This window comes from Schistocerca serialis, chromosome 4 (genome assembly GCF_023864345.2).
Source record: "Schistocerca serialis cubense isolate TAMUIC-IGC-003099 chromosome 4, iqSchSeri2.2, whole genome shotgun sequence".
Classification (NCBI taxonomy): Eukaryota; Metazoa; Arthropoda; class Insecta; order Orthoptera; family Acrididae; genus Schistocerca; species Schistocerca serialis.
This window is the reverse complement of record NC_064641.1, coordinates 187,704,487-187,717,993: the sequence shown is the minus strand read 5'-3', so window position 1 is coordinate 187,717,993 and position 13,507 is coordinate 187,704,487. Positions and strand designations below refer to the sequence as shown.

At 41.4% G+C, this 13,507-nt stretch overlaps 1 protein-coding gene across 1 annotated transcript in view; it reads left to right on the top strand.

Annotated features, from left to right (window-relative positions):
* Positions 1 to 13,507, top strand: part of LOC126473713 (sialin-like) — a 134,110-nt gene that overhangs the window by 85,529 nt on the left and 35,074 nt on the right. Inside the window, exon 7 of the mRNA XM_050100957.1 lies at positions 5,037 to 5,169. Within this exon, the coding sequence (XP_049956914.1) occupies positions 5,037 to 5,169 (133 nt within the window). The remainder of the gene's footprint in view (positions 1 to 5,036; positions 5,170 to 13,507) is intronic.

The following is a 13,507-nucleotide window of genomic DNA, read 5'->3' as shown; positions in this document are numbered from 1 at the left end:
TTGAGACGGTATCTTCTCACGAAATTCTGATCAGCAACTTTCTCCTCCGAATGCGAAAATATTTTGTTGACGCCGACTTACATAGGGAGCAACGATCACCAAGATAAAATAAGGGAAATCAGAGCTCGTACGGAAAGATATAGGTGTTCATTCTTTCCGCGCGCTATACGAGATTGGAATAATAGAGAATTGTGAAGGTGGTTCGATGAACCCTCTGCCAGGCACTTAAATGTGATTTGCAGACTATCCATGTAGCTGTAGATGTAAATGTAAAGATGTTCTATAGGATTCGGGTCAGGAATCTGTGCAGGCTACTCCATTACAGGGATGCTATTGTAGTGTAACCACTCCGCCATTGGCGTGCATTATGAACAGGTGCTCGATCGTGTTGAAAGATGCTATCGCCATCCCCGAATTGCTCTTCAACAGTGGGAAGCAAGAAGGCGCTTAAAACATCAATGTAGGCCTGTGCTGTGATAGTGCCACGCAAAACAACACATGAAACACTCCAAGACACAACATCAAACACAGGACCACACCATAACACCACCACCTCTGAATTTTACTGTTGGCACTAGACACGCTGGCAGATGACGTTCACCGGGCATTCGCCATACCCACACCCTGCCATCGGATAGCGACATTGTTTACCGTGATTCGTCACTCCACACAACGTTTCTCCACTGTTCAGTCGGCTAATGTTTGCGCTCCTTACGCCAAGCGAGGCGTCGTTTGGAATCTACCGGCGAGATATGTGGCTTCTGAGCAGCCGCTCGACCATGAAATCCAAATTTTCTCACCTCCCGGCTAACTATCATAGTGCTTGCAGTCGATCCTAATGCAGTTTGGAATTCCTGTGTGATGGTCAGGATAGATGTCTACCTTTCACACATTACTACGCTCTTCAACTGTCGGCGGCCTCTGTCAGTCAACAGACGAGGTCGGCCTATTCACTTTTGCGCTGTACGTGTCCCTTCACGTTTCCACTTCACCATCACATCGAAAACAGTGGACGTAGGGATATTTGGCAGTGCGGAAATCTCGCGTACAGACGTATGACACAAGTGACACCCGATCACCTGACCACGTTCGAATTCCGTGAGTTCCGAGAAGCCCTCCATTCTGCTCTCTCATGATGCCTAATGACTACTGAGGAGTAGTGGCAGCACAATGTACCTAATATGAAAAACGTATGTTTTTGGGGGTGTCCGGGTACTTTTGATCACATAGTGTACCTACCGTTAGCCTGACGATGTAATATAGCAGCAAAGTGACATTAATGTGCATGTATGCAAATTGAGATTTTAGAAATGCACGATAGGCTGCTATGATGGTCCTTAATGAGTGTATAAAGAGGCTAGAGGATTTGTCGCCTTGCAGACTAATTACAGCACACGCCGATGTGTTTAAGCAAATGATTTCTCCTGCGCTCCATACGTGACTGGAATGGGAAGAATCCCCAATAATTTGTATAATGGGAAGAGTCCTCTGTCATGTGCTTCTCAGTGGTTTGCAGAATATGGATGCAGATGGAAAAATGACTCTAAGAATATGAGAACAACTGTAGGAGGGGAAAAACAGACAGATCAGCTGTTGCGGAACACGCTTTTCAACCAGGAAACCATCAGATTCCATTTGATAAATCAGGTCCTGGCTGCTATGAGCGGTCACTACCACAGGGTAAACAAAGCGACAAACAGATTACTAAACCCGCCAGTAATTTTAGTCGGGAGGTCGTGAAATTGGATGTTATAAAGGGTGTCCTAGCTATTTTGTCCACCCAAAATATCTCTGGAACAATAACAGCTATTGGAAAACGACTTTCACCAGTATCAATGTAGGGCCGGGGCCCATCAATGTACATATTTGGAAACATTCTAAAACGAAAGCATATGTGTTTTTTAACACAAACTTGTTTTTTTTTAAATGGACCTCCTATATTTTTTCTTCAGCAATCCATAGCATGACAAAGCACATACACAATGGCGTTGATTGCATCGCAATATTCCCATTACATCCCGAGATATTGAGACGCGAAGTTGACGCTTGAAACACCCGACATGCGCTGCTAGCGCACGTCCTGAGGCTCAGGCGTGAACCCCATGCTGCCCGTAATTACTCTGATACACGACTACACTGGCAAGTGGTGTACTGCACGCCAAAGCAACAACAAATGGGATGCTCGAGGGTGGTGGAGTACAGGAGTTTGCATGGGTCGCAAATCATAAACAAGGCGAAGTGGTAACTGTGGCAGTAGTGGGAACTACGTTGGACACTTGACTAGGTAGAGCCAGGCCCTGCGCGACAGGCACAATGGGTCATATAACGCATTAGATAAACCTTATTTTGGGTGTGCAGGATAAATAAGACAACCTGACGAGTGTACACCGATCGGTACTCGTTCATATTGTGTACGTAGATGCGTAAAACGTGCAAGAGGGAAACCATTATGTGCTTATGAGAGTTGATGGCAGCAGACCGTATTATTCGTTTCGGACCTCTTGATAAGAATGGAGGTGTGATTACGCATGTCAATCACATCGCGATTACGGGCAGCATGGGGTTCACGCCTGAGCCTCAGGACGTGCTCTAGCAGCGCATGTCGGGTGTTTCAAGCGTCAACTTCGCGTCTCAATATCTCGGGATGTAATGGGAATATTGCGATGCAATCAACGCCATTGTGTATGTGCTTTGTCATGCTATGGATTGCTGAAGAAAAACTATAGGAGGTCCATTTAAAAAAAAACATAAGTTTGTGTTAAAAAACACATATGCTTTCGTTTTAGAATGTTTCCAAATATGTACATTCATGGGCCGCAGCCCTACATTGATACTGGTGAAAGTCGTTTTCCAATAGCTGTTATTGTTCCAGAGATATTTTGAGTGGACAAGATAGCTGGGACACCCTGTATACAAGAAATCTACCCGTACTTGCAAATGTGGACAACCATCAACTGTACAATGCAATGACGGCAATGAAAATTTGTGCTGGACTGGAACGCGAACCCGGATTTTCCACTATTCGTGATTGATTGAGTTATCGTTAGGCTATCCAGGCACGCTTCACGACCAGTCCCAGACTTCCATATGTCCGAGTGAACATTGATTGCACCGTACTTCTGAACAACACAGGCACTGCGATATCGTATGTATGGTACATGGTTTCCGGTGCTGAAGAAGATGTGCACCGGTCTTACACCGTGGGGCGAATGTAATGGCGGACGACAGCAACAGACAGCAACTAATTGCGCTCGAATTTTGAAAACATATTACGTCACGGTTCTGTTTGGGAGTACGCGGAAACGAGGTTTATGTCTATCAGCTACGAGACAGGATGTGACCTTTATAGAAGCTACAACCGTCCACTCTATCAAATGATTGTTATGATTCTCGTCGTCAGTTGTTATGATGACAGGTGGCCAATGCTAAAGAGAAACATATACTGCAGGTTTGGCAGTGAAGTCGGTAAGGAGCTGGCTGCATACTTTGTATCTGCAACGACTGAAATAATTAGTAGGCGTTGGTAAAAAATAATATATATTGTACTTAACTTGTGGTACAGGTTTTTTCATATGTTGCATACATATAATTACAAACATATCTAGAGAGGCATTACTTATGTCGTACTTGACAAAGCGCCTTGCTAGAGATTGCTTCCTATCAGCTGAAAGCACTCCTAGTTGACGTCCCGAGCAAGAGTGGGCAAGAGCTCGCTACATACTTGTCACAAGCCGCGGGGCGGCGCTAGTCGCGACTCGCGGGTCCAGCAATATCTATTACGGACCGCGATCAATAACTGCAACCCCTAACAAGTGTGGTATCGAACGTTGATACCACAATGGGCTTATAGAATCCCATTATAAAAACATTTGGTTTGTAATAAGAAACAAATCGACGTTTTCCTTTGAAACTGAAAGGCTCTTGAAACACGTGATGAGCAGAAGGAAATTTTCACTTGCAGCGAGATGTGAACAGACATAAAACTGCCTGGCTCATTAAAACTGTGTGCCAGACTGAGACTCGAACTCCAGACTTTGCCTTTTGTGGGTAATTGCTCTACCGATTGAACTACCGAAGCACGACGCAAGACTCGTCCTCGCAGATTTACTTTCACCAGTAATTCATCTTCTACCTTCCAAACTTCAGGGAAGTTCCACTCGAAATTTTTGCTGGAGTAGCACTCTTGGAAATTGCGGAGACATGGCTTAGCCGCAGCTTGGGGTATGTGTCCAGAATGAAACACAATTTTAATCTGCCAGGTGCCGGCCGTGTGGCCGAGCGGTTCTAGGAGCTTCAGTCCGGAACCGCGCTGCTGCTACCGTCGCAGGTTCGAATCCTGCCTGGTGCATGGATGTGTGTGATGTCTTTAGTTTAGTTAGGTTTAAGTAGTTCTAAGTCTAGGGGACTCATGACCTCAGATGTTAAGTCCCATAGTGCTTGGAGCCATTTGAACCAACCAGTCTACCAGGAAGTTTCACGTGATGAACGGTATTTGTATGGGCTAGCTCCAAATTATAAACGAAATTCTAAATATCTGCTTAAGTAGCAGAGAAAATGTGAATTGGTGAAAGCCATATACCTCACGAGAAACAATTTGTCGGACAGGAATCGTTATATTTAGAGAGTGTTCTGAGAGTGATTTTTACTGGATGCGGTTGAAATGACTTACCATTTAACTAGCACTGCAACTCAGCATAACGGGTGTCTTCTCAACAGTCACGGATACAGAAATATTTCAACATCACTGACGCTCTTACACAAAGTAAACTCAATCTTAAGACTAATTCGCAGGACTCGACGTGAATTTATTTTGAATTAAATTTCTTTTTAGCTGAAAGTAAAGCAATTCAGGATAAGTGTGGCTATTTATGAGTTTAAAATATGTTTTTATGTGAGTAGGGGACACAGAATGTAACAGCATCGTTGTTTGCAGACGATGTCAAACTCACCTCCATTAAGGAATGAGATGTGTGTGACTTGTGAGATTCCTAAACACTGTTTGGGAACAGTCACCAAAGTAGCCACGTTTTATGCAGAACGGGCTCCTGTCCGCCATACCTCACATCACCGGTGGAGTCGGCAGTCTATTGTTTGGGTGGCTCGCTGACTTTGTGTTCCGGAAGGGCTACGTATCCAAAATCACCGGTTTCCGCCTAATAAATGCAATAGGTAAGCTAATTTCTGTCTCTTTATTGTATTTTCACACATTGCTTGTTGAGAATTTGTTGTTATTAACGACAAAAGAAGCTATGTCATAATGTTCTTCAGTAAAAAAGATGCATCGTCTCCAGTTGACGAAGAGAGTATGTATCACGTAGGCATGAAACACAAAGACAGTAAGCGAATCTTTCTCTTTTTCGTTTATTTTTGCCATACTACTTTCCAACGACGGAGTTCGCTATGATTTTATCTAGTTCAGTCCCAGAAATTGTGTTGTTAAGATGAGACGACGTCTGCTTTGTTCTGAAGCCAGACTGTTCTTGAGTTGACCCACGCAGGTAAATAAATGCTGTCGTGTATCCAGTACTCATGTTCACGCCGGCGTCCATCAGAGGGCTTCGGACATGCCGTATTATTCAACGAAACTAGGTTTATTATGTTTGCACATCAAACACTCAGAGGAACCACTATTTTGAGAAAAGTTTCTGCTTTTCATTTTATGTATGCCCTTCGAAACAAACTATATCAACATTTACCTTGTGCGGTTTAGGGAAACGGCAAAAATCCTTAATCTGGTTGGCCGGGCGAGAATTTGAACCGCTGTCCTTCAAAATACTAGAGCTCGCTCAGTGAACACAACGAATGGAGTTGGGGTGTGAGGGGGCCTAGAAAATAGCTGCACGTAAGAGAACTTACTACTATCCACAAAATTAGCCAGTTGCGGAGAGATATCAATGGTGTTTCGGGGAGGTGCAGAAATGTACTACTTACATCAGGGCACACTGACATGGGAACGAAATGGCTCCTCTGGTATAATTTCGTGTTCTGAACATACGAAGCCAGGCAATATTGTTTTAGTGTGAGACGATTATGATTAAATTACACAAAATCATATCCCCACATCCAGTTCTATATATGGTTGCTAACAGTGTGTTAAAAGAGAAAGTCAAATGAAAATGATACAGACGGGAAAAAGTAAGTAAGCTATTTATTATTTCAAAAGTAATCGCCAAAACTGTTAACTGGAAGTGAGCACTGCGCTTTGACCAAGACGAAGCGCAAAAAACTTGAGGCATTTGATATGTTGCTGTACAGGAAATGCTAAGAGTGCCAGAAGAGATGAAATTACTACCACATTCTCCGCAAAATGAAGGAAGAAAAAAAGTCGTAAACATAATAAAATGCAGAAAACTACAATGTCTTGGCCATGTAATGAGGAATGGAAATAGGTATTTTATTGCTGCAGAACATTTTTCAAGTAGGATTCTGGGAAAATACAATCACTCTATAAAGTACTTTCCCAATAAAAGAAAAATTAAAATAATAGTATGTGTCAGTCACTTTATTTACTCTCACGAGGGCGTACACCCTCATCTTCAAGTAGCTCAGGGAATAACATAGCACTTTTGTTTGCTGACTGTAGACAGCTCTCTCTTTTGCATTTCAGTTCACTGCAAATTAGGTATAATCAGAACTTATTAAAGTCATATGGCACCAAGACAAGAACTTTTAAAACAATAATAAAGCTACTTGCAATTTGTTTCAGCAGAAAGAACACAAAGGTTCGTCATAAATATATATTTTCATCTTTCGATGCCTCAAAAAGAGAAACCAATAACATAAATAGTTCAGAAGTTGTGTAGATTTATTGCAAATAATAACAATGTAAAAAATATAAAACATATAATCCTAGTTTCAGCATATTTATTTGTTATTTATTGGTTGGATAATTTGGAAATTGTTTTATGATTTAGGACACACTATGAAGAACCTAAAAATTTTCTTCAAAATAGAAAGCCTGGGCAGAACACAATGACAAAGCTGACAGTGGCAACGAGCTTCTTTAGGAGGTTCTAAAGCATACTACACGATCCGCCATAACTTTTGCCACGATCTATTTGCAATGACCTAAATCGTAAAATAATTTCCAAATTATCAAACCGAAACATATCAAGTAAATACGCTAAAATTAGGTTTGTATATTTTATTTTTAATATTTATATTTTTGGCAATAATAATATTCTCAAGCGTTAAGATATTAATTAATTAAACAATTGTTACTTGTATCTTTGATTCGCAATGTAAGCAGTAATGAAAGATCATTTACTTACAAGGCGTTGTATCTCAATGCATGGACAATCTCTGGTCTATTTATGTTACTGATTCGTGTTTGTGTGACCTCTAAGGATGGAAATGTGTACCCCTAATTAACTTAATTGTTTTTCTCTTCGGGAACATATTATAATAGCTTTATCATTGATCCAAAATTTGTAAACCTAGTGCCATATTACGTTAACAAGTGTTGATTCCACGTTATCTGTATCGAAATGAGACTCCGTCTCCAGCCAACAAGCAAAACTGCAATGTATCCTCTGAGCTATATGAAGAAGCGGGAGGAAGACCATGAAACGCGTCGTGGGAGTGAATAAAATGAAAGACACTTATTTTAATTTACCTTTTGGTGTCATAAACAGTTACAGTTTCCTAAACACAGTTTAATATGGACGACTTAATGTTAAATACTTCGCTTACAAAACTCTCTTGCGACACTACCTAGAATATAGCTCAAATTCATGGGAGCTGTACCAGATAGGAGTAACGTGTAATTTGAATGGCTACAGAAAAAAGCACCACGAATGGTGTCACTTTTGTCTCGCTTACAGAAGAGCGTCGCGGAAATGGACAGAAACCTGAAATGGTAGACGCGTAGAGACAGACGGCGATTATCTAGCGGGAGCTTACTTACAAAACTTCAGGAACCGTTACTGATTAACGAACTTCACCCCCTAACTATCGCTCCTGTAGCGACCGTGAAGACAGGGTTGGAGTGTTCACCACACGCAGAGAGGCAACCAAGCAGTCATTGTCCTTGTGCCACTGGAACTGGAAGGAAAATCTGTTATGTGGTAAACCTTAAATATTCTCCGCCATGTGTGTGGGGGTTTGGATGTAGATGTAGGTGGATATATATACATTGTTTTGTTTCTGTCTTTCAACAATCTATCGAATTGCTTCTAGAAAATGGTCCAAATTGTTTATTTTACACTGTTACCAATACATCTTTCGACAGGAACGTGGAAGCTGTATCCACTTTAGACTGCTGGACAAGACACATAGAACGATTAAACTCAACTGGAAGCCAGATAATCTGAGCAATAAGTTAAGTAACTTCTCAGAAACACTTCAAACACCTATGCGCCTTGGTGCATTTATGTAACGAAAATCCATTTTGGAAAGAACAGCTGCAATTTGTCAGCCATTTATTTTTTAAAAGTCGTGTATCCTAATTCGTGAAACATGGCGAACCTCTAACGCTTTCCTGAAGTCTTTGTGTAGGCAATTTATTTTCGAACTTTATCACAGAACTGCCTGTACGTTACGGGTTGTACCATTTTTAGAATGGAACGTGGTAGTTAAGTCATGTAAAAATATGCACAAGTACAATTTTCTGTATACAAGGGGTTAAAAGAATGATATATTTTGAGAGGTGGTAGTATGGACCAAAACAAGTAAAAAACGTTCAGTAAGCATAAGGTATGAGCACTTTTTCATCTCCGCTACTGTGAAACATATCACTTCTACTGCAAGCTATTTGCTATTACGAACGACTACATAATGCAGTAAACAAATGACGACACATTCCTCTGTTATTATCCGTCGATGCACCAAGCACAAAACATCTGTTAGTGTTGTCACCGTAAATCTTATTCACAGTTCTGGATAAATACAGCGAAAGCATTACTTCTAGTGCAATGAGTTTTTCTTTTGAGGAGTTCGTGAAATTATTTTGCATTGCAGTTTTACCTTTGCAGTTGCCAGCATAAAGGAAGCCCATTATTCAGTATGGGAAATTGCAAAATTATGTGTTCTCCTTTGTTTACTCGTTTTTATGTTGCATTCTGTAGGTAATTCGTAATAGCAAGAATCTTGCAGTGAAAGAGATATGTCAAACCACATAATGAAGACAAACAAGTGCGCATAGCTCTTAAGATAGGCGTTTTAGAGCGCTTATCGACAATATATATTTTTTCTTGTTTTGGTCCATATTACCGACTCTCTAAGTATGGAATACTTTTTTATACCGTGTATAAATACAAGAAAGTATTCAAACCTACAAGCCTTTGTTAACATGTATATAGCGGGGAAGTAAACAGCCAAATGTGTTATCATAAAGATGGCGGACAGATCGCTGAAAATGTGAGACGAGTGGCCTCTTTGAGATACACCAAAGTATAATATCCGTACTGTACAACTTTTTTGTATGCTTTAGTCAGTGTTTCCTAAAATAGAGGGCATGTCATTGTCTACTCTGTTTATTATTACTATGTCTTCTTTCTGTTGTAGTAACGTAGTTATTTTCACCATGGCCTCGTTGTAGTCTATTCCAAGCTTATCTCCAACCTACTGATTTCCTAACCAATAAATGCTCGCCCTTATAGTGTGTGAATGAGTGGCACACAGACTTACCACGTGACATGCAGTGGCTTCTCTAGATACAGTGTCAGCATATCTATAGTGGTGACACAACATACATTGATGCGACAAATGTCATGGAATAAAGATATGCAGATATACAGATGACGGTAGTATCGCATACATAAGGTATAAAAGGGCAGTGCATTGGCCGAGCTGTCATTTGTGCTCGAAATTGAAGTAGGTAGTTCGTGTGAAATAGTATGGGTAGAGGATATACCCGACAATTGGACTAAACTATTAATTGGATCGTTTTAGCGACCCCCGACTCAGAAGATACAGTTGCTGAACAGTTCAAAGAAAACTTGAGTCTCATTTCAAATAAGTACCCCGCTCAAACAATGGTGACTTTAATCTACCCTTGATATGCTGTAAAAATTATACGTTTAAAGCCAGCGGCAGGCATGAAACGTCATCCGAAATTGTACTGAAAGTTTTGTCAGAAAATTATTTTGAACAATTAGTTCATAAGCCCACTCGAACCGTAACTGGTTGCGAAAGCATACTTGACCTTTTAGCAACATATAATCCTGAACAAATAGTGAGTATTGTGACGAATACAGGGATTAGCGACCACAAGGCAGATGCTGCTAGGCTGAATACCGTAACACCTACAACCATCAAAAAGAAACGCAAAGTATGTCTATTTAAAAAAGCTGATAAAAATGCTCTTAACGCCTTTTTAGGAGACAGTCTTCAATCCTTCCGATCTGATCATGTAAGTGTAGAAAAGTTGTGGAATATTTTCAAAGAGATAGTATCGACAGCAGTTGAGAGATATATACCACATAAATTAATAACTGATGGTACTGATCCACCATGGTACACAAAACGGGTCAGATCGTTGTTGCAGAAGCAACGAAAAAAGCATGCCAAATTTAAAAGTACGCAAAATCCCCAAGATTGGCAAAGTTTTACAGAAGTTCGAAATATGGCGCGTACTTCAAAGCGAGATGCTTTTAATAATTTCCACAACGAAATTCTGTCTCGAAATCTGTCAGAAAAACTCAGAGAGATTCTGGTCGTACATAAAGCACACCAGTGGCAAGACGCAATCAATACCTTCACTGCGCGATAACAACGGTGAAGTCACTGATGACAGTGCCACTAAAGCAGAGGTATTAAACACGGTTTTCCGAAACTCCTTCACCAAAGAAGACGAAGTAAATATTCCTGAATTCCAATCAAGAACAACTGCCAAGATGAGAAACATAGAAGTAGATATCCTCGGAGTAACGAAGACAAGGCCTCGGGTCCAGATTGTATATCAGTCAGGTTCCTCTCAGAGTATGCTGATAAAATAGCTCCATATTTATCAATTATATACAACCACTTGCTCACAGAAAGATTCGTACCTAAAGATTGGGAAATTGCTCAAGTCACACCAATACCCAAAAAAGGAAAGTAGGAGTAATCCGCTGAGTTACAGGCCCATATCACTAACGTCGATTTTCAGTAGGGTTTTAGAACATATGCTGTATTCGAACATTGTGAAGTACCTCGAAGAAAACGAAATATTGACGTATAGTCAGCCCAGTTTCAGAAAATACCGTTCTTGTGAAACACAACTAGCTCTTTATACTCATGAAGTAATAAGTGCTATCGACAGGGGATGTCAAATTGTTTCCATATATTTAGATATCCAGAAGGATTTCGACACCGTCCCTCACAAGCGTCTTCTAACCGAACTGCGTGCCTACGGAGTATCGCCTCAGTTGTGCGACTGGATTCGTGATTTCCTGTCAGAAAGGTCACAGTTCGTAGTAATAGACGGAAAGTCATCGAGTAAAACAAAATTCCCCAAGGAAGAGTTATAGGCCCTCTATTGTTCATGATCTATATTAACGACATAGGAGACAATCTGAGTAGCCGTCTTAGATTGTTTGCAGATGATGCTGTCATTTACCGTGTTGTTAAGTCATCAGATGATCAATAAGAGTTGCAAAATGATTTTGATAAGATATCTGTATGGTGCGAAAAGTGGCAATTGACCTTGAATAAGGAAAAGTGTGAAGTTATTCGCATGAGTACTAAAAGAAAAGGGGACTGATGACCATAGATGTTAAGTCCCATAGTGCTCAGAGCCAGTACTAAAAGAAATCATCTAAATTTCGATTACGCGATAAGTCACACAAATCTGAAGGCTGTAAATTCAACTAAATACTTAGGGATTACAATTACAAATAACCTAAATTGGAACGATCACATAGATAGTATTGTGGATAGAGGAAACCAAACACTGCGAGTCATTGGCAGAACACTTAGAAGGTGCAACAGGTCTACCAAAGAGACTGGTTACAACACGCTTGTCCGCCCTATTCTGGAGTATTGCTGTGCGGTGTGGGACCCGCATCAGGAGGGACTGACGGATGACATCGAAAAAGTACAAAGAAGGGCAGCTCGTTTTGTATTATCGCGAAATAGGGGAGATAGTGTCACAGATATGATACGTGAATTGGAGTGGCAATCATTAAAACAAAGGCGTTTTTCGTTGCGACGGGATCTTCTCATGAAATTTCAATCACCAGTTTTCTCCTCCGATTGCAAAAACATTCTGTTGGCTCCCACCTACATAGGGAGAAATGATCATCATGATAAAATAAGAGAAATCAGGGCTCGCACTGAAAAATTTAAGTGCTCGTTTTTCCCGCGTTCCGTTCGAGAGTGGAACGGTAGAGAGACAGCTTGGAGGTTGTTCATTGAACCCTCTGCCAGGCACTTTATTGTGAAAAGCAGATTAATCACGTAGATGTAGATGTAGATGTAATTCAAGTGAAAAGATTTCCGACGTGCTTATGGCCTCATGACAGATTAACAGACTTTGATCCCAGAATAGTAGTTGGAGCTAGACGCATGGAACACTCCATTTCTGAAATCGTTAGGGAAGCCAATACTCAGAGATCCATCGTGTCAAGGGTGTGCCGCGAATAGCAAATTTCAGACATCACCTCTCACCACAGACAATGCAGCGGCCGACGACCTTCACTTAACGACTGAGAGTAGCGGCGTTTGCGTGACCATATGGCTGGACGCTAGACGACTGGAGAACCGTTGCCTGGTCAGCTGAGTCCTGGTTTCAATTGGTAAGAGCTGATGGTTAGGTTCGAGGGTGGCGAACACCCCACAAGCCATGGACCCAAGTTCTCAACAAGTCACTGTGCAACCTAGTGGTGGCACCATAATGACACGGGTTGTGTTTACATGGAATGGACTGAGTGCTCTGGTCCAACTGAACTGGTCATTGACTGGGAGTTGTTATGTTCAGCTACATGGAGACCAACTGCAGCCATTCACGGACATCATGTTCCCAAATAACGATGGAACTTTTGTGGGAGGCAGTGCGCCATGTCACCGGGCGACAGTTCTTCGTGACTTTTTTGGAGAACATTCTGGACAATGCGAGTTAATGATTTGGCCATCCATACTGACCGACATGAATCCCATCGAACATTTATGGAACATAATCGAAAAGTCAGTTCTTGCACAAAATCCTGCATCGGCAACAGTTTCGCAATCATGACTCAGTATTTCTGCAGGGGACTTCAAAGATTTGTGAAGTCGATGCCACGTCGAGCTGCTGCACCTAGCCAGGCGATCCGACACTTTATTAGGTGGTACCCCCGTGACTTTTGTCGTCTCAGTGCATTATGACCACCTGATTGACAGCACTTTGATCCAAATTTGGAATGCAATACAGCAGCGACTCTGCATGGAATCGATAAGCCCTTATTAGCTCCCTGGAGGTATTTGCCTCCAAATATCTGCCACAGGTCATCACTCATGAAATACCCTCAAATTACCAGCGACTGATCTATGGATGTGGAGCTCGCATCTGATAGTGTCCCAGATGTGTTCCGCCAGGCACATTTTTTGG